Raw genomic sequence first — 20,686 nt, 5'->3', positions numbered from 1 at the left:
GTAAGCCTGGAGGTTCTACTACTCAGGGCTGGATCTTTCTATAGTCTAGGGCATACACAGGTACTAATAACTGTGCCAGTGGCAATTCTTTTGCCTTTAACAACAATTATATATTGTCCTTTCTTTGATCAATTCTATGTACATTGAACAGTGAGAGGTGGCAAAACCAGTGTTTGTGAGCCAGGAATAAAAGCTACAAGCCTGTATCATGCGTTCTAGCCTAGATATGTGGTCAAGGGAAAGTGCACTGCCAGGTGAATGAATGCTGTGTGAGATGAATGATATTTGGCATAGCTCTAGTTTGTTGAACTACTGGAGAACTGTGCAGGCATAATATAAATCACAGAAGATGAGCAAGATAATGAGAACAAACCATGTAAATGTTTTTTGTTGTTCTTTTTTTTTTCCCAGAAAAATAGGTCAGTTAACTCAGATACAGAATTTAAGGCAAAAAGATACAATTCTTGAGAAGCAGAAGTATGGAAAAACCGGTCGTTAAGCCTAATTTGTATTGTACCAAGCTAGGGAAGGTCACTCAAATGATGTCTGTGTGCTTTCACTTACAGTTTGGTGTAGATATCATAGTAAGTAAGTTATGAACAGTCTCCATCAAATCATGTTGCTGTTTTTGCAGAACGGAGTTGTTTACCGTAGCTGTAACTAACTGCTTTTCTAGTTCTTCTATAATGGAATTCTGTCTGGCTACTAAGACTTGAAGCTGATCTTTTTCATCTTTTATTGACTTCAGTTGAAGTGTGTGCTTGTCTTCCATCTCAAGAACTCTTTTTTCTAGAAAGCTAAATGAAAGATTACAATTAGGACCTCAGGAAACAACTCTGAGCTGATGTCAAGAGTAGTAAGCCCTTTGCAAATCTGCTTTAATTTATTACAGAACTAGTTAGTACATAAATAAACAATATTATCTAGTACAGTTGTATGATAAGATTTTGAAGTGTATTAGTTGGGTCTTAATTCAACATTAGGAAATGAAAGATATAGTTTAGTCCTGAAAAATGGATGGTAGTTCTAATAGTACAGAAAGAATCAGTATAAAATGATTGTAGACCCAAAGTAACCATTGCTTGTGACTATGAAGTGACTTCAATACCATTCTCTCAGATACTAGACATAATAATGAAGGATTGTATGTTTTTATCTTATTAGAAGATGAAAATAGTTTAAAGATGAACTTTTCAAATATCATGTATTAAAATAATTATATTTATATAAAACACTAAATACAATTATGTAATTATATAAATACATTTAAAATATTATGTTTATGTATGAAAATATGTTATTTATAATATGCAATATATATATGTTATAGTGTTAAGACCTGGAAAAATGCAAATAGTTCCTTATCCATCTCCAGTGTGGGAGCTGGCCTGAGTGGGTGATTAGGTGGAAAGTTATTGCATTGGTTCTGGTGCAGACAGAGCTAACATTAAAAGATCCATAGCCAGAGGGGAGAAGTTTGCCAAATAGCCATTGCTGTTATTGAAAAACTTCCTGAACCTTTTAATTATGTTTCAAGCAGATGAGCTCAAATGTCCCATCATCTTTTGTTAGGTGAGGAATAACGCTTCTATATTTACCTGGAGTTTATAAGGGTAACCTAAAGTCTACTGAGTTCAACACAAAAACCTGATTCAGTGTAAGAATCCTGTGTACATGATGGAAATAAAATGTTAGAGATGTGGTTGTTCAGGGTTAGAGTCAGATTCCATAACTAACAACTTCATCTAGTTAAGTCTAAAGAATATGAACTGGCTAAAACTAAAATACTGAAAAGTTTTTAATGTTAAGTTCCTCACAAAAAGTACTTCAGATAACGAAGAATGATGTATAAAGAGAACACAAGAATAATAGACCTGCATGATTCTCTAGGCTTTACATAGTGTATGACCTTTATCATGAACACAACTGGGTAAAGGAAGCTTCTGTGAAAAGCCTAGTAATAAGACAAGCCTCAGGCTTTATTTCCTGCCTTTTCTAGGATCTACCTAGTATGTGAAAAATATATTTCCTCGCACTTCTTGTTTAATTTATTTAACTAAGTAAAAGTGCAGGCTTTCTCCCAAAGAAGTCAGTTGCTAGTACTGTATGGCAGTGAAAAACAAATCATGAAAAGAAATTGTTTGTATTTATAAAAAGAACTGTTTTGACACAATAATTTCCTACTTTCATGCAAATATAATATTTATATATATATAATATTACTATATATTATTACCACAGAATCTCTGTACAATATAGTGTCTAATTAGGTTGTCTAATGGACACTTGGGACAACGTGGAAAACTTGTATCATGGGGCAAATCTTTAGAAAGTATTTCTCTGGTAATAAACTAATGAAATATTATGGCTGCTACAGTCTGTTTTTCTCTTAATTTCTCTTTGCACAGCAGAGGTGTTTGAGGCCAGGAATTAAACTGACTCAGGGAATTGACATGATTGAAAATTCATCTGTTTGTCTTGTGAGGATAATCACCTGTACTCTTGTCTTAGTACAAGCATTTCTGATTTTTAGATCAGCTTCAGTTGTCACAAAATTAGGCTTTCAATTCTAAGGAAAATTCTTCAACTGTGATACAGTTGTCATTTAATGAAACATGCAATTTTTTCCCCTCTATGGAATGAAACAAATTTTCTCTTCAAGTACTTTGCATAAAAGTAGAATTGTAACTGAAACAAGTGAATTTACTAAAGTTAATGTTCCTCCCATACCAGAAAGCTGATGCAGTTGTATAGAAGAGTAGTATAAAAATAAGAATTTAACTGGAAAGTGAGAATCAACAAATTTAATCAGCATTTTGCAAATTCTAAAAACAAAAGTTGTGAAAAATGTCACAGCTTCAGTAAAGAAATTAAAATACCGACATTTAAGTTAAAAAGAAAAAAAAGCAACACAATAAATATAGTTGTAAAACCAGCAAAAAGCACATAAGCGCTTCTAAAAGTACATAAAGGAATAGTATTTTATACAACTGATAGGCTGCTTACCTGTTTTTTTCTTGTAATTTAGTTATCTCATTGGTCTGAACAGAAATCTGTCTTTCCAATTTATTTGTTGAAAGGGAATGTTCCAAAAGCTGAAGTTCAAGTCTGGTTGTCTGGTTTAGTACCTAAATAAAATATATGAAAGTATTTGAAAATCAAAGTACATCTTTTAAACCAATTGTAATCTCTCTATACTGTGAAGTCATGCGTAAAATTACAGAGCAAAAGTTATTTTTTGAACTTTTAATTTGGGTACAAATGCTCTCAGATTTAGAATGAAGAAGAATACTCAGGTTTCCAGTAATTTTGTTGTTCCACTACCATTTTTCACTGGGAGTATTTCAGTAATATGCTGCATTTCTGAACAATGATTGAGAGTTACTGTTTACATTTGTTTTGCTGTTACACCTTCCCTTCTGTTATAATGCTCTTGTTTCATTACTGGAGCTATTATGGTTGTTAATCAAAAAATAATTGAGTTGTTTTCTCCACCTATTGTAGAAAGAAAGCACTTTGCATATCTCACTAGTTGAAATCTTGGCCCAGTGCTCTAAAACCACTAGTTCTCTTTTAGCTACTTTCCCGTAATCTCAAATGATATTTTAAAGTGATTAGCTTGTGGCCACACTTGTCAGCTAATTCCTTGCATTTTAATATCACCTTTTGTATATGAATTATTTACTGCCTACATTTATTTGTGTCTTTAAATGAAGAAATTAGGAAATGTGGGAAGTGCTTCTATTTTGTACTGGATTGCATTACTTTGAGGCATGTTTTCTAGAAATATTTTCTCATTGTTTTAGAACAGCTCTTTTAATTCAGTAGAATTTGGCTTTCTTTGGCAGGAAGAATTGATTACTCATGTCCTTCATGTTAAAGTGTCATTCAGGACATGATTTCACAATTAACTGTAACTGAAAATTATTGCCAAAAAAAGTGTCCTTGAGAGAGCAATTGTTCGGTTAATTTCCTTATGTTGTTAATTAAGACCTTCACCCAGCCACCAGTAATTTCAAGCAGAGAAGGAAAGTCAGTGATGATTTTCTTCCTCTAAGCAGAAAATAACTGAATAATTTCCATAAAGTCATTACTGTGAATAAATACATTCTCTCAACATGTGCAAAATACTGGCCTGCTTAATACAGTTAGAAAGCTGAATTCACATCCGTGAACTATGACCTATCAGTTTATTAAAGAATGCACAAAGGCTTATGTTTGGTTTAAAAGTATATTTGTATTCATTGGATGAACTCTACAGATAGTAAAATGTCTAGGAAGGATTTTAGGTTTTATGTGCTACTTACACAATATATTATGTGCTGCGCACTATATTCACTTGTCTGGGGATTATCCATATATGTGAATGTTCCTGCCATGTTAGCAAAACTACAAATACACACCATTCTACATTGATTAGATTTGTCCTTATCTTAAAAGCGGTACATATTAAAAACTTGCATTGCATTTCACACAGTGTCTTATTGTAGTTAATATTTTTCAATTAAAGTAATAATTAAAGATAAATCTTTTAATTTTCTTGTTGTCTGAAATTGCTTAGAGATTAACATAGTGTAGGCAAGTTTACTTGAATATACTTTTCCAGTAGCCTCCACCTAATTATTTTTTTTATTGATTCATCTCTGGTTGGTTGATGTATCTCTCTGTTAAATAACAATTGTATAGTGCATTGTGCTGGGAATGATCTGGAAATGATCTGTTACACCACTCATAGCATCTGTGAAAACACTTTAAAAAAACACATTTTTATTGATAAGAATTTTTTCTTAAATACAAAAGAAAATTCAAACAAAAGAACAAAAAAAGTTTAGTAAATGGAACAAAGAGCAGAAAGGAACTCTGTTTGCTAAGATCTGGTGGGGAGAGGTGAGCAGTGAAGAGCTATACAACAAGAGTTGTGTAAAAGCATACTGTTACCAAAGTGTATGTTTCAACATACACTAGTAGTTTAAAGAACATTATCTTTGAAGATGGATGTAACAATTGTCTTGCTAGACATACTTCAAATCCTTCCATAATAGAACTCTTCCATGTTACCAAATATTTATGTTTTCTTAAGCTGGGTAGAGTTGTTGATGATAATCATAGAAGATCCCAGGTTGGATGGGATCCATAAGGATCATCGTGTCCAACTCCTGGCATGTGAATGAGAAGATGAAATATTTTCAAAGTATAATGAAAAGAGATGCCAAAAGGTTTAAGATTAGAGAATTTTTGGAAAAAAATAGTATGGCTACACTAATGGATTGTTGTTATTGCACAAACAAACAAACAAAAAAAATCACTTTTATCACCAGCAAATTTAAGGAAGCCACATTTCCTACAGATTTCCCTCCAGCTCCCTGCTGGTGTCAGTGCAGCCTCTGCAACTGTGTGAAGGTTTCCTGAACTGTGGGCTTTTCCCAGCTACCTGGACAACTCCACACATATCTCTCTCTGATGAGGACATCATTCCTAATTACTGTTAGGACACAGGAGAAGAAGTAGCAGATGTACAGGGGTTTGCACTGGAAAAACAGGAACCTTTTATTGGAGTGTGATTGTGACTTTCAAAGGACCAGAAAAACAATGTTAGAATGGTGATGAGAGTCCTCAGGCACAGTTGCAAGCCCAGAATTTGGCACTAACCTAAAATACCCAGTAACAATAAACTGTTAGTCCAGGCAATTTAACCACAGTGGTGATACTCAAATATAAAGCAGCATTTCCACATGTAAAGGCAAATATCTATCCACACAGGATACTTTATCTCATTTTTACATAATGGTTGACTTTAAATTGTTGAACTGCATAGTGTAACACTAAACTGTGTTAAATGTAGTTTGGGAAGCATTTTTAGGTTGAAATTCTTTACTTACTTGTGCTTCAACATCTGTTAATTTGCGGGTCTGCTCAGCTGTTTGATTTAGTAAGTTTGTGCCTATTTCAATCATTACTGCAGTCTGGTTCTGCACTGCAGTTTGCTGGATCTCTACCATTTCTTTCTTCATACTGTCTTGGATGTAATTCTCAAGCTACATGGGAAAGGAAAAAAAGAAGATAGTTGCATTCTTTAAATGTTGGAAGGGGGGTGGTAGTACAGTAAGCCTGCTGTCTGCCTTGCTAAACAAACTTGTTTTTTGTCCTTGTCTGTTTTCCATTTCTGTGAAGCTTCCCAACATTAAGCTCTGTCAGAGGAAGGGCAAAGATGACAAGGAATGTGTGGCTATCTATTTTCTAAAGGCAGGAACACAGATTTGCTGGAGGTAGATAGAACTCAGCGGTGAGAATGCTTGCAGACACTGGGAACTTCTTCTATGGTAGTGCTCCCACCATTGTAACCACCAGAGCAGCTTCACCAGCTTTGGCAGTGATGGGAATTTTTTAGAAGACAAAAGCTTAGCAGTTTAGTCATCTTCCTGTATCTAGACTCAAATATTTTCAAGAGCATTTTTCATCACGCAACTTGATGTCAGAGAAGGGGTCGAATGTCACTTAACACTATCATGTGCGTATTTTTATCAGAGAAACTTTCAAATAAAGACATGAAACAGTAGGAAAACCCATAAATACTTTAAATACTTATTATTTCAGAATGCAAAAACTGTTTAAAATACTTGATTCCAAAGTTATTTCAATGACTAAACTAATGAGGCTTTATTGGTAGTCACTTTATTGAGGAATACACTGCTTTCAAAGAAAGCAAGGAGAAAATTCAGTTAGCCTTTCATGAAATCTTTCTTTCCATATATCTGGATTATCCAAAACATTCTGATTTTTCTCCATGCTTCTTTAAAATCATGTTCTTGATAACTCTGCAAATATTTTGTAATATTTTCATGAGTCATTTGCTTATCTTTAAACTCTGTTAAAAATCCAGGCCATCTAATTTCTTTTTTTAAATTGTTGTTGACAGGAAATTTCTAGAATTAAGCTTCTACGTGAAATATCAGTGATGTCATATTTCTACTGTTATATCATTTTCAGAGATATGAGCCTAAATTGCTTCTCTCTGTAAGGAGTTAGGTTACAGCAGTATGAAATTGACCCTTTTTCACTATGTCTTTCTAGTTAGCTTTTCCAAATCATAGGTTAAAACTGCTTCATTTCTAGGGATTCAGTGATTTTTCCAGAGAATCCAGTGATTGTTTTTTTTTTTTTTTTTTTAAGTGTTGGGAGATCTGAATCTACATGCATGTGCCTATACCTGAAGTAAAATCTTTCTTTAAAAAAAAAAAAAAGAAACATTAGAGGTAAAAATGAGTAACTTTAACAGACAAATCCACTGAATAGGGATTGTGGTAGCTGTGGAAAGCACAAAGTGTGCTTTCAAAATGTGTGAACTGTAAATCTGTGTAAGAGAAATGGAAAAAAAATAATTTCTGACAAGATATGGGATCTGTAAGCAAGCTTTTTAAAAAAAAGTTAACATTTCCAAATTACTGCAGTTTAAGCAAGCAGAAGCATTTCAAAACAGTAATTTAAAAAATCCTGTTTGCTGAAGGGTCATATTTTTGCCTATTCTTCAGCACTTTTGAGGGACACTCAATCTAACACAACTAGAAGACAAGTTGCCAAGTAATCCTTGTATGCGTTACTGTTAATCAAAATCGCTTAATATATGACTGAATAATTAATTTGGCTTTCTAGTGTCCTGGTTTGGATTTTGTTGTCTGTGCAATATGTTGCAAGAGTTCTTTGAAGAGGCAGCTGATAGGGAAGATTGATTAGGGTCTCGGGGAACTTGGAGAGATGGACTCCATTTTGAACTCCTGTCTCTCTACTCTCCTTAAAATGAGCCAGCTTGACAGCTTACCTGTATTCATTATTCATAAAATAAATACTGCTTTTGTAGAACATTTCTTGGAGCTATGCAAATATTACATCTTTAAGTAAACTTTTCCATATTATAGTTATTGAATATTGAGTTATTTCCTTTGCATTTTAATACAACTAAAAATTTGACTTTGGATGCTGTTGTACTGACAAAAATAAGTGCCTAGATGCTCAGAATTTGCAGCTTTTGCTCTTCAGGGAGGACACATAAGTAAGATCGCTCCAATATCAGTTGAACGAGAGAACATGCTGAACTACAAAGAAGATACTAGTAAATAATAAATAGCTAGCATGTATGCTTTGTTTGAATTCAGTATTATTTTGTTTTTATCCGATGTGACCAGACTTTTAAAACACTATTTGTTTGTTCACTCCATTCTCTGAACTTCGGTGAACTGCAGTGCACAACAGAAGTTTCAGACTTGGCATAAGCTTTGACCCATATGTGTTAAAATGCTGCTCTATTTAACACCCAGCTATACTTCAAGGATTAAGTAGCTAGCATTTTTAAAGTAGCCTTTAGGCAACGCAAGGTATTCTTCTTATGACAAGAATTTTGGAGGCTAAAAGTCAGCATACAGTCTGAGCATACAGTTTGGAGCACGATAATTTAATTTATGTATCTTCGATTTTCATCAAACTATGGGAATTGAAGTTCTTCCCTATTCTCCTGTTACTCCTAGATATTCCTCATTTTCAAAAGCCTCCCTGCCAGAGACAAATCTAGTTTGCTCAAACATGGTAGAATTTTAAACTTTGCTACATTGGATTATAGTGATAATTTTAATACTAAAGCAAAACAATATTTAGTGCAACATAGTCCAAGGAGATGTGCAAGAATATGAAGGCTTTTAGCTAAAAATATATGGTTCTTCACCAAAGTTAGATGCAGCTTTATAAAGACTGAGAACAATTAATGTGTCTCCCTCTGAAGAGGCTACACACATAGGATTTCAACAGTTTGAGTCAAAATTAACTTTAGAAACTGAAACTGGAAAGCTGGATGTCCTTATGAACATCTTGGAAAAGACTTTTATTCTAAATGCACTTCTGTTAAAAGTAAATGAAAGGAAATTTCTGGAATCAGAATGCATTTTATTTGCTTCATTACGACAGGCATTTCAGGTATTGAAAGAAAGAGAGAAAGTATTGAAAATATAGTCATCTTTTTTTTTCAATTTAGAAAAAAAAAGCCCTTAATAGAAATAAAGGAAGCAATAAATAGTTCAACAAAGAAAGAGTTATCAAGAGCTTTGATTCTTTTCCACTTCTTTAAAAGGAATAAATTATTTCATTAAGTAATTGTGAATATTAAACCTCGTTCTTGAAGGTTGGTTTCCTGTTCACTATAGGGAGAGGTCAAAATGAGAATCTGAGCAAGGTCATATCTTCAAATAGGATTACAGAATTGCAAGACTTCTTTGAAAATGTTATCGCTGAGTTATTCTAAAACCTACTACAAGAAAACGAGTTAATTCTGGGCTTAAGGGTAAGGTAAACATGTTAAGGTAGGCTTAGGCAGTTCCCCAGCTAAAGCTCAGAGCTGTAAGGTTGTTCTGATTACAGTACACAAAACCTGTGATTACAGTTTAAGGCATCTGGCAGTTCTGGTTGCAAGATTTTAAACCCTTTGTCACTGTGCTTGCAACTTTACAAAGCCTTCTTGTTTAGATACACAGACCTGCACTTTTGTATTTTATCTTATTTGAATATCCTTAAGTATAAGCCTATTGCCATATAACTAAACACTATCTGCTTTTTTAAAATAATCTATCTTTAATGTGATGCATTCTAAACCACTGAAGTATTGGCTAAAGCTTAACAGTTCGTCTTCAAATCTGTTTTCCAACTGAAAAATATTAAATAGACAATTTAGGGAATATGGTATTAGTGCTTACTTGAAAATATTAAATATGAACATCAAAAGAGATTTATTTTAAAATTTGTGGCCAGTTTCATGATCTGGGTTATTTATTCTAATTTAAAGCAACATGAAGCATCAAAGTGATATGGATCTATTCAGTGGTTTTTTCCCCTAGAAGTCCTACAAAGCATAACTTCATAAACCCCTTCTGTTCTTTCCTTTGTATTCTCTAATCCTTTTCTAATTTTGTGCATTCTCTGAATATATGTATCATAAAAAATCTCTTTTCTTGACCCTGAATAGATATATGCACTCATCTCTCTTGATTTATAATCCACTCCCTCTTCCTCACACAATGTGAAAGTGCACAAATAGAAAATCTTTACACCTACACGTCTTTTTGGTTTTGTTAGGGGCTGTTTTCATTTATTTGTTTTAGTGGCAGGTGCTTACTTTCATCTTCTAATACGAATACAAGAATTATTAGTGGGATCTTCTCCCACTGATCGTAGCAAGAGGAGTACATATTCCTTTTGCATACTCTCAGAATGGGAGGCCATTGTGTTCTCTTGAAAGTGAGCGGAAGAATATTGCAATAAATACTTTTGTTAAGACAACTGTGGATTAATTTCACCACCAGCACTGAGGATTCACAGCTATTTTGAAAGACAGCAGTTCTTTGTGGCACACGTCTTTGTAGAGTGCTCTTTATCTGCTCCTGCCAAGGAGTCTGCTTCCTTTATGAGCAGTAGCACCCTCAGAATTCCTGAATGAGGGAGAATGGCTTGGGTCATTGACAAGAAGGAAAGGCACAGGAATGAAACGTTTCAGTTCCTATCCAAGAGTTCAGGAGCTTGACAGTTTGGTTCGTGCCGCATATCTGTCTTCTGCAATATTTTGCTTCAGTTTGGAAGGTGCACCAGGAATTATTTGCCATAGTTCTCCTTTGCCACATGATTCTTTATAGAAAGATAATTGTTAATCTCTTCTTAATTCAGTGATGTATAAGGCTTTAGAGTTAAAACATGTTAACCTTCACTGCATAATGGTTATTTTGTAGTAAATGTCAAAAACTAATAGCTGACTCTTACTGACGCATCTTTCTTCAGAAAATGAATAAATACTGTAAAAAAAATGGAGGAGAGACGGAAAGGAGTATTAATACCTTAGTACCTAATTTGAAAGAAAGAATTGCTTGTTAGTTGAGTTTCAGAGTATAGTAATTATGGAGAATGTGTTGTTGTCCTGTGGGGAAGTGACCAAGGGATGGAGCCTGTGTAAATTGTCCACATTTGTCAGTGTTGTGGTGACGTTTGTTCATTTAGTGTGGGGAATTCTTTTTGCTCATGCAAGTGAAACTTGTGAAAATGATGTAACAAATACATATTTTAGTGATAGCTCTTAGCTTTTCAGTGGTTCTCCATGGGATTTTGTTTAATGAAACATTTTAATTGTTTTGTTAAGATTTTGGCAGGCGCATCTTCTTGAAAAAAGTAAATATAATTAATGAAAGCACAGAGGGAGAAAAAGCATGTCTTTCAAAATATGTTTAAATTGTAAAAGCAGCTGGGAAATGTTTAAAAAATTGTATTTAAGGTTTGAAATATAGTTATGGCTACATATTTTTAGAGAGACAAAATTCTCTAAGGATGTCAGATTGGGGTTGTCATGCTTCAGGACTTCAGATCATACAAAGTCTTAAAATTTGCTTAAAATATTTTAGCTAACCTGCCAAAAGATGTATTGGAGCACATTCCAAAACAATTTTATAGCCAAGATTGTCTTTATTTTTTTTCTTTATGAGCTTTAAATTGGCAGGAAAGAAAAGACAACATGTAGAGTATGTGTAAGCAGAAATTCATTTTCAGACTATTGGGAGAGGTTATATTATTTGTTTATGAAGGAAGTGAGTTTGGCAATTCTTATTTAAATGAAGAGCCTTCCTGATTGCTGTTATTTAGTTTGCATCTACATTACAGAATGATTTTCCAAAGAATCAGTAAATTATTTGTACATTTTTTAGACACTTTAACTTACTCTTTCTTTATTTAAAGTTATAAATGAGGTCTTGGTTTTACTCTTTGCTGCCAAATGGTTAGTCTATACAAATGAAATTCTTATGTTCTTGGCAGAAATTACAGCGATATGAATATATATTCCTTTTCCAAATGTTACCCCATATAAATGGGAGAAATAGCGCTGGCTACTTATTTCATATTATGGAATATGTCTGTTACTGGAGCAAATGGTCTTTCCATATAAAGTTTGGTGATTTCTTTTTAATGTTTACAATCCAATTCTGTCAGCTATAGCATTTATTTTCAGAAAGAGTGATAGTATTAATCATGAGTTTCTACCTAGTGCTGTGTCCACTGGAAGAAGTGGATCAATCGCTGGAGCAGCATGATCATTTGCATAATGCCCATGATCATTAGAATCTGTCAAGATCTTTTTTTCCTTGAATCAAATGCAGGTTACTAAATTAAGTAATTTAATACTTTGAGGGACATCATCTGTAGATTTGAGAAAGTTCCAAAAGGATATGTCTTTTAGGCTTTCTCACAACCTGACTACTGAAATATGAAGATTATCTTTATTTTTTTGTAATGCGTCCTTTCTAATACCATACCTGCTAGGAGAAATATCAAAGAGGTTACAATTTATCTGTAGTCATACCTCAATAGCCCTGTATTTAAATCAGCAAAATCTCGCATGAAAAATGTCTTTAGCCCCATAAACTCAGCAACTGCTATGTGTGATGTATGAAGCTCAGCTGCATTTGGAAGAGTTTATTCTAAGAGGTGACTGCTGGCCAATGCCTCCATGCTCCAACCACACGTTCCTTGCTTTTCCTTGAAGTGGCTCTCACTTACATCACTGGACTGTTTGACTAAGCCTGGATGCATTAACCTAAGGAAAAAATGGGAGAGTAAGGGGATGACAAGCAATTATAGCAGGGCATTTTTTAAGTTTGCATTGAAGCTACAGGGTTTTACATATATTCAGGTGTAATAAGCTTTCATTATTGTTCTTACATCCCTACTAAAAATGTCCTGTTTTTTCACAACTTATTTTGTGAATTTAGACCAAAGGAACTTAATTAGCCCTTCCACTACCTGAAGACATCATGCTGAGATTTTGTACCCTATGATAACTCATTTATATACGGTCATGGTTTTATGATTTTCGGTTATTGGTATTCCACATCATAACATCATGTAGTGTATGTACCTGGTTCTCAGAAGAGAAGGACTACTACATTCCCCAGGGGACTTTGCTCCCCTGTTACCATTTTCCAGTTAGAGGGAAAGATAAAAACTCGCAGATCGTGAGACCTGTTCTCTTTTCCGCCCGTCTCTTGTCGTGGCAGCATCTCGCTCCCCAGCCGTCTTATTGTCAATATTAGAGTAAGGCCTACTTTGGACATTCTCTCTCATTGTATTGGATTTATCAGCTTAAATTGTAATTATATTGTATTATAGTGTGTTGTCTTGCATTCCGATATCTTATTTAGTAAATTAGTTTGTTTCTCCTCAGATTGTTGCCACTGTTTTTGCTCTCAAGCCCATCTCCTTACCCTTTTTTCCCTTTTCCCTTTCCTTTTCATGGGTCCCCTGCCCCATTCATCACGGAACCGGGCTGAACGCCCTTAAACCATTGACATGTACAAAACTGAACAAGATGGAAAATGAACTTAAGGGAACCATAATAAGTTTTGCTCAGTACTGATGACAAGGCAAAATAAGAAAAACATTGATAAATCTCATCAATTCTTTTTCTGAATACTTTTTCAAAATATAGATAAGTCTTTCCTACTTCTCATACTCCAGATGCCATGAGTATCCGTAACCCAGCCGTGCTTGGTCTTGGCTGCCTGCCCTTGTTTCAGAGTCGCAGTGTTCCTTGGATTCTAGCAATGTCTGATTTCTTCATGAGGGATCTGAAGCAGAATCTAGCCCATAATTTGAAACCTTTGTTTTTTCAAACTTTGTAAATATGCAGCTGTCATTTTGTAGAAGCTCATCCACGTATCCTTAAATTTCTGATTCACAGATACATTTTTACATACATAAAGATATAAAATGCAATTTTGTCGAAGACTTTTTGACAGACTTTGCTTTCAATTAAAATATCAAATACATAAATTGTTTATCTGTAGTATAGTTGAAGTCTGCATTTGGAAAGGTTTCTTCAGGAAAGACATTCTGGATCGTATTGAACATAGGTAATAGTGAAATGTAAAGTACTCTTTCTAAAAATAAAGTAGTATCATTAATTATGAGACCACAGCAGTTTCATCACAGCAGCTCATAGAGGCAATATGAAGCCATACATTATGCTTAATGTGCGTGTGTGTAATTAATGGAGCACAATATTGGCAGGTTCTCCATGTACGCTTATGTTTATCTTTGCACAACTGCAATGTATCAGTATTACAAAAACATAATACTACAAAAATTATTTGCAGACAGTTTTGATCTCTTCAAATTAGCTTTCAGAGCTTTTCAATTTAGCTTCAAATTTCACTTTCATGGTGAAAAAAAAATCACTATCCCTTCCAAGATTCATTTATCTTGACAGACTTAAGGAAACATATTTTAAAAGGCATTGCATCAATCCACAGCAATCAGACCTTCAGCTATTTTAAATTTTAGCTTTTATTAAAATCATACATTTTTCTAAGTTTTCTGAAAGTCAGCTATCAATTTCAGCAGCCTCTGACTTTTGAGGAAAATGGTACACTGCAGAAGAAAAAAGTGACTGTGTCTGGAAAATGGACTTTTTTTTTTTTCCTTCTCTAGTGCAGGAAGTCCCTATGGACTATTTGCTGTTTCTCAAGGGAGGGAAAACAAAAATCTTTTGGGAATGTATATGGGAATGCTTGAGATGTCTCTTTGGTATTAGCTTTTTACATGCTCCATTGAGCACGTCAGCCTCCCCAGACCTCCAGCTAAGATTTTTTTCTTATCTCATTTTCCTGTCAGCAGACATAAGGTGAAAGTAACGTCATAAATGAATACTAGCTGAAAGTGAGCTGTGATTTATTAGGAAATATTAAAACTAAAACTGTGTAAATAAAATACAAAAGATTTAAATTCTAACTCTTAGAATAGTAAGTAAATTATATGCAGAGATGATTCTGTTAATGCCATTTGTGGACCAAGTTTATTAACTTATTCTCTAGTCTGATTATATCTCATATAGGGTAACATGTTTATTAAGCATTTATACTTTATATTTTCTATCAAAGGGAAAAATCCCAACCTTCATTAGGAATAATTACTTGAATAAAAAATAAATAATTCATTAATGTAGCACGAAACTAAATCCATTAAGTGTCTCTATCTTCTGTACAAATATTGATAAAGAATTACTTTCACTATGTGTTCTTGGCTGAAAGTATTTCGTACCTAACAGTGAAGGGTATTACAGCATCATCGTACTTTCTACTACATATTTTGAACTAACTACAACAGTTACAGTTGAAATCATGACCAGGAAAAAGCAAACTAGTACCTAGGGAAAGGGAAGAGGCATTAAGATCTGAAACTATTCCAAAGGTAAACTTAGAATCATAGAATACCCCAAGTTGAAAGGGACATTGAGTCCACCTTCTTCAAGTTGAGCTCCGAAGATTCCACACACTGAACTTGTTTTGTACAAGTGATATCTCACTACTGCTCTCCTAACTGCACGTGTGTTTTCGGGTGGCTTGTCACTTGGAGGATGACATAGGTTTCTTTGTACTACCTGTGAAGCTTACACATTTTGTGGCACACAGATAAGCATTTTTTAAGAGATGTAAATAAAATCTCAAACATATTGCGAATTCAAAAGATGTTGCTAATAGAAACTACATACTCATCTTGACAAATCTTTTAATAATCTGAGTTTCTGTCCAGGTAAGGAAATAATTTTGAAGTAAAATTTACCAACAGTATCTTCAGACCTAACCTCAATTATTTGGTATCAACCATTCTCATTAAGAGTTACAGATGGTCATTAAGGCAGTAATCTAAGATTCTGAATCACTGTTTTTCAAGATCACAGCTAAATGATATTCTTTTAGAAATCAGGGAAGGAATTCATAAAGTTCCCATTAGTCTAAAAATAAAGAAGAAATAAATAAATAGTCTGAGTCATGAATGGCATTTTGCCGAAGTTCAGTAGCACTGAAGCCAGGAAGGCATGAAGCCAGTGATGCTTCTGCCATTCACTGAAATGAATATAAATATTCCTCATTATGTGTAACAAGCCATAACAATTCAGGAACAAGATTCCTTATTTATGAACCATTTAAGAAATATTGCCAACCCATACTGAATTTTTAAATACTGAGTTATAGCACTGAACTATAATTTCACAAATTGAATATTCAAACTTTTGGGAGAAAAAAAACCTACGTGTTTTCAGTCATACGTTGTACTTGCATGCTACTGTCAGTGAATCAAGACTTTTCTAGACTGGTGTAAAGATGAGATTCTGGCCTAGAAAGCACACATTTGGATAAACATGGGTGCTGTCCCAGATCTAAAGTAATCCTTTCTCATTTTTGTATTTTTTTTCCATTCCTGACCCGAGCCACAGGCAGCAGAAAATAAACTTTCTGTGAGGTATGCTGAAGAGAGTACTTAAGATATTTTTTATGAAAGGCAGCAGCTACGTAGTTTTACGTGCTTTAGAATTCTTTTAGCCATTTTGTATCTGGCACAGAGCTTTCCTAATAAGAAACTACTTTTTCTCTCAATTTACAATATCAAGTGAAGTTTGTTATGAATTCCCTTTCAACAAAACAGCTTATTTTACAGAAGAGCTTGTAGTGTGATACAGCAATTTTCTGAGAAAACGTGAAACAAATTCCTCTTCTTCAAACTATGCTACTGGGGAAGTGAAAGAGAGCTAAGCATTCACAGCTCATTCTCAGCATTGCTTTCTAGGGAAGCAGTCATCTTGCATTCCACTTCCAACCAGGAGGAAGAATGATTTGGAGTTCAAGGATCAAACTAGTTAGGAAGCTGTGGAATACAATTAGTCCCTTTTGTAAGCTATAAAACTGGGTGTCTCCTTTTTCAAACACAACACCTTTCAGCATGAAAAATCATTAGGTTTTTTTTTTTTTTTTTTTTTAGTTTCACAGATAGAGGAAACTGACAGCACTTTGAGAAGTTTTTAGACTTTGTGGTATACTGGATGCCAAATAAACTTTCAGGAGGTTATAGAAGGCTTTTTGAAGACGCCTCAGTGATGCTTGTAAGAGAGAATCAGTGGTTCGAGCTGAAGACATGCCAGTTTTTTGTATGTTCCGGACTGTCAGGCAGAACACAGATCAGCTGCTGATTTCAGTTTTGAAAGACTGAATTTCTCTACAGACTCTACAGACTGATTTTCCTGTACATCTCCAAAAAGACAAAGGAAACATTCATCTCACATGGTTCCTTTTGTAAGCCATTATGCATCTCTGAGACAGGGCAAAGAACCAAATAAGTCTTTCTCTCCATTGCTTCCATTGCTAATATCCTAAATGGCCTGGGTAAGGTGCTGTATCTGAAAAGTTGCTAAAATTTCATCACAAGTCTGTGAAATCCTTGCTTGCCAGACCAAAGCTACCAGAGAATTTCCCTGATATTGCTGAGTTACTGGGTCAGGGAAGCATTTCCCTGATGTTGCTGAGTTACTGGGTCAGGGAAGCAGGACTCCAGAACCAAAATAGACTTCTGCATTCAGGGAAGCTCAGGTGCTCACCTCCACTAAGTTGAAAAACTGAACATCTTGGTATGTTCTGCTCAAATGGTACTTATTTATTTCCCATTGTTGCTCTGTTAGCACAGTTAAGAGTCTTGAAAGCAAAAGCTTCTGAGGAATTCCATGCTTGAAAGATAAAACAGGAAGCTACTGTGTTAAGAGTGGTCAAACACAAATATTTGGAAAAAAGATCAGAACTTACAGGCAGTATATTGCAGAAGCAAAATGTAGTGTGTGACACACTTGCTTGAGAAAAAAAATACTTTAAATGATGTAATCCTAATAAAAAATATTTCTTTTTGCCTCAGTAGCTAGGTTTATCTATCCAAAAGTGAGCAGTTTAGTTTATTGGAACAGCACCAAGAAGAAAACCTTCTCTTTGTCCTTGGTGCCCTGCAGAGTGCTCAATTAGTGATGGAAAGTCACCTCTTGAGCTGAGTTCCAGTCAGTGCTCCTGAAAGCCTACAGCCAGACAGCCGCCACTTGGGCTCTTTCAATGAAGACCAGAAACGGGAGCCAGATCCTAGCTAAACAAACAACTCTATTGCTACTGATTATAACAGAAGAGGAGCAGCTCTCAGCAAAAATGGCTGAGAACTGAAGTATGCACTTTAGGATGGGTATTACATGAGAGGAAGCTGTCTGTCTGGGATGGCCCACTGAAGAGGGAGACTTTTAATGGCGCTTTCAGGAGACTTTCTTGGATGCAAGACTCTTCTCTGAAGATGAGTAACCAGATACAGCAATGCAAAAAGTGCATGACCATTGATACTGCACACAGCCTCTAAACCAGAGGAGAACATGTATAAGTGAGGGTTGAAAATAAATTTAGCTGTGAGGACAGAATAATCCAGAATTTAAAATCCTGAGTGACAATGGACATAGTGAAAAGGGAATTCAGACTGGAAAGCCAGGAAGATGAATGGCCTTAAAGAGAAAAAAGGGAAGAAAAAAAAAGGATTCAAGGCTGCGTCAGAGCAAAATTTTAAAAATGGAGGATGTTTCAGGGATGTAAAAGGCAACTAGGAATTGTCTAGTTGGCTCCAAGTTTAAACAACGTGGTGAAGTTGGAGGGAAACCCACTGGGGAAAATGAAGAACTTGACTGGATTCGCCTCTTGGGAAGCATTACTCCAACAGTGACTTGAAAGGGACAAGAAACTGAAAATGTGCTTTTCCTTGCGATTAAAATCATCACTGTTGTATTCCTGCTAGAATCCTTACTAGTTAGAGGTAGTCTACATGATGAAAGCCTTAAAATTTCCGTTTGATTTACTGTTTTATTCCCTTAGCAACTTCAGTTTGATTTAAAAAAGGAGCGTTTTGCCTTTCAAGACAAACAAATTTTTAGACACATAGGATGAAATCTCAGTTTCTCTAATAAATCAGTGAGAACTTTTCTACTTGCCTAGGATTTTTGTATACTGTCATCAGAGCCTTCTTAAAATAATCAAGTTTACCCTAACGAAGAAGATGTCAAGACATGGATAAGTTTCCTCTGCAATTAAATCAAATAAACATGAAAGTGTCAGGAAAAAAGTATAAGGATATTACTAAACTATATTTAAACATTCTTCTGTAGCTGGTAAACTGTAGTTTAACTGTTTGTCCTATCTTCTGCTGTCAGAGTCCTTGTTTGTATTTGGTAAGACTTCAGCAGGGGTCAGATTGTTTATACTTGTTGCAGTTTATAGCCCTCCTAAGGGGTAGGTTATTAGTGTTGAGGTTTACCCTCTCATTACTTGGACTTGGTTTCATCACGTCAGAGTAGTTTTCACAAAACATTCCCAGTAAGACTACAGTAGCAGTCACATTGGGTTGGTTTGGTTTTGTTGATGGTTGGTTTTGTGTTGAGTTGTTGTTGTTGTTGTTTTTATTACTATTACTTTCAGGTAATCATTATATGAGACAGAAAAAGTGGCGTCAGGATGGAAGTTTGACATAAGTGAAAAACACAGGAATAGTTAATATGCGGTCAAAGTTTGAACCTCATCCAAGGAAATTTATCTAAATAAAAAAGAAGTCATTTCCTTAAAACCATAAAAAAGTCTAAGATTTTTTCTGTTTTAACTCATTCACCTAAGCTGTCTTTTTCCTCCTGCATCCATTTCTTTCAAGTTGTGTTAAAAAAAAATGGAGGATGGTGTTACTTTTGAATAGCTGAATTACCCTGTTTATAGCCAGTATTTTTTTTTCTGAAAAGAAAAGCAGAACTATAGAATTTTTTTCCATTAAGGCTTCACCAGGGAATTTTATTGAATATTAAATGTTTGAATTGATAGGCTCTCTGTTAACGCAACCGAAAGATATAGTAAGCACCTCTGCCATTGTTACATGTATTTCATACATGATCTGGAGCTTTTGTGACATTTCAGTATTGACTTTTGCACAACTGAGACAGATGGCAGTTGACGGCTGGTGAAGTGTCAAAATAGGCTACTATTTGTGAATGAATGGCACATCCTCTTGAAGGAGCTGCTTTAAATTTCATATTGAAACTGCTGATTAGAACTAGGATCTTGCAAGTGTTTACATCTTGTGAATGGAAAATGGGGAGGAAAATTGTTACTAAAAACAGCAGTTATATACAACACAACATTGTTGTAGTTCGAAGGACCTGAGGGAAGTATGTGAAGTATCGCAGTATGATCCATACAAGTTCTTCAGAGGAAGACAAAACAAAGATGTTTTTAGGTGACAGCTATCAAAATTAAACCTCTCAGCTCATTGAGATGCCTCAGGACAACATTATACATCAGGTCATAGGATGAAAGGCTTCCATCTGGTACACTGACGTCAGGTAACACCTGTGGGGGCTGGGGAGCTGCTGGGGGTAAGGGCTGTAGCTACTGCCCAGGAAACACCCTTTCCACTCAGCTGGGTGTCTCCTCATTCCCACACCCTGACAGAATGGAACAAAAGAGACTTTTTCTTTCCAAGACTACACATGGCAGGTGCAGGCCTGGAAGCATAGCAATGAAGCTGATCCATGAGATGAATGACCCCTTAATGCCTTCAATGTGAAAATGAACATGTCTGCAGACTGTTGTTTGGACTAAGCTTATTAAATTGTGCAGTCAGGTTGTTATTTTTTTTACTAGAGTTTTAAAGAAGTTCTTACTATTTTTAAACAGGTACAGTTTTAATTTACACAAAGATGAGAACTTCAGGTTTTCTCTCTATTAAAAGATTCTGTTATGCAAAGAGATAATTAAAGATCAAACCTTTGCCTAGATGGGTGTCA

The 20,686-nt window shown here is 34.9% G+C and overlaps 2 protein-coding genes across 5 annotated transcripts in view; one reads left to right on the top strand and one right to left on the bottom strand.

The window, feature by feature from the left end:
• MCPH1 (microcephalin 1) overlaps positions 1 to 20,686 on the top strand; it is a 123,132-nt gene that overhangs the window by 59,389 nt on the left and 43,057 nt on the right. The gene's annotated exons all lie outside the window — the stretch shown is intronic.
• ANGPT2 (angiopoietin 2) overlaps positions 1 to 20,686 on the bottom strand; it is a 44,999-nt gene that overhangs the window by 15,065 nt on the left and 9,248 nt on the right. For 2 of the 3 annotated variants that reach the window (XM_021391527.1, XM_021391526.1), the window contains exons 2-4: positions 5,880 to 6,035; positions 3,007 to 3,128; positions 565 to 797 (exon numbers count right to left, since the gene is read on the bottom strand). In XM_021391527.1, the coding sequence (XP_021247202.1) occupies positions 565 to 797; positions 3,007 to 3,128; positions 5,880 to 6,035 (511 nt within the window). The remainder of the gene's footprint in view (positions 1 to 564; positions 798 to 3,006; positions 3,129 to 5,879; positions 6,036 to 20,686) is intronic. The other variant, XM_021391528.1, reaches the window with a different exon arrangement.

Source organism: Numida meleagris, chromosome 3, assembly GCF_002078875.1.
Source record: "Numida meleagris isolate 19003 breed g44 Domestic line chromosome 3, NumMel1.0, whole genome shotgun sequence".
In the NCBI taxonomy this organism is placed as follows: domain Eukaryota; kingdom Metazoa; phylum Chordata; class Aves; order Galliformes; family Numididae; genus Numida; species Numida meleagris.
The sequence above is the reverse complement of the archived record's forward strand: the minus strand, read 5'-3'. Positions and strand labels throughout refer to the sequence as shown.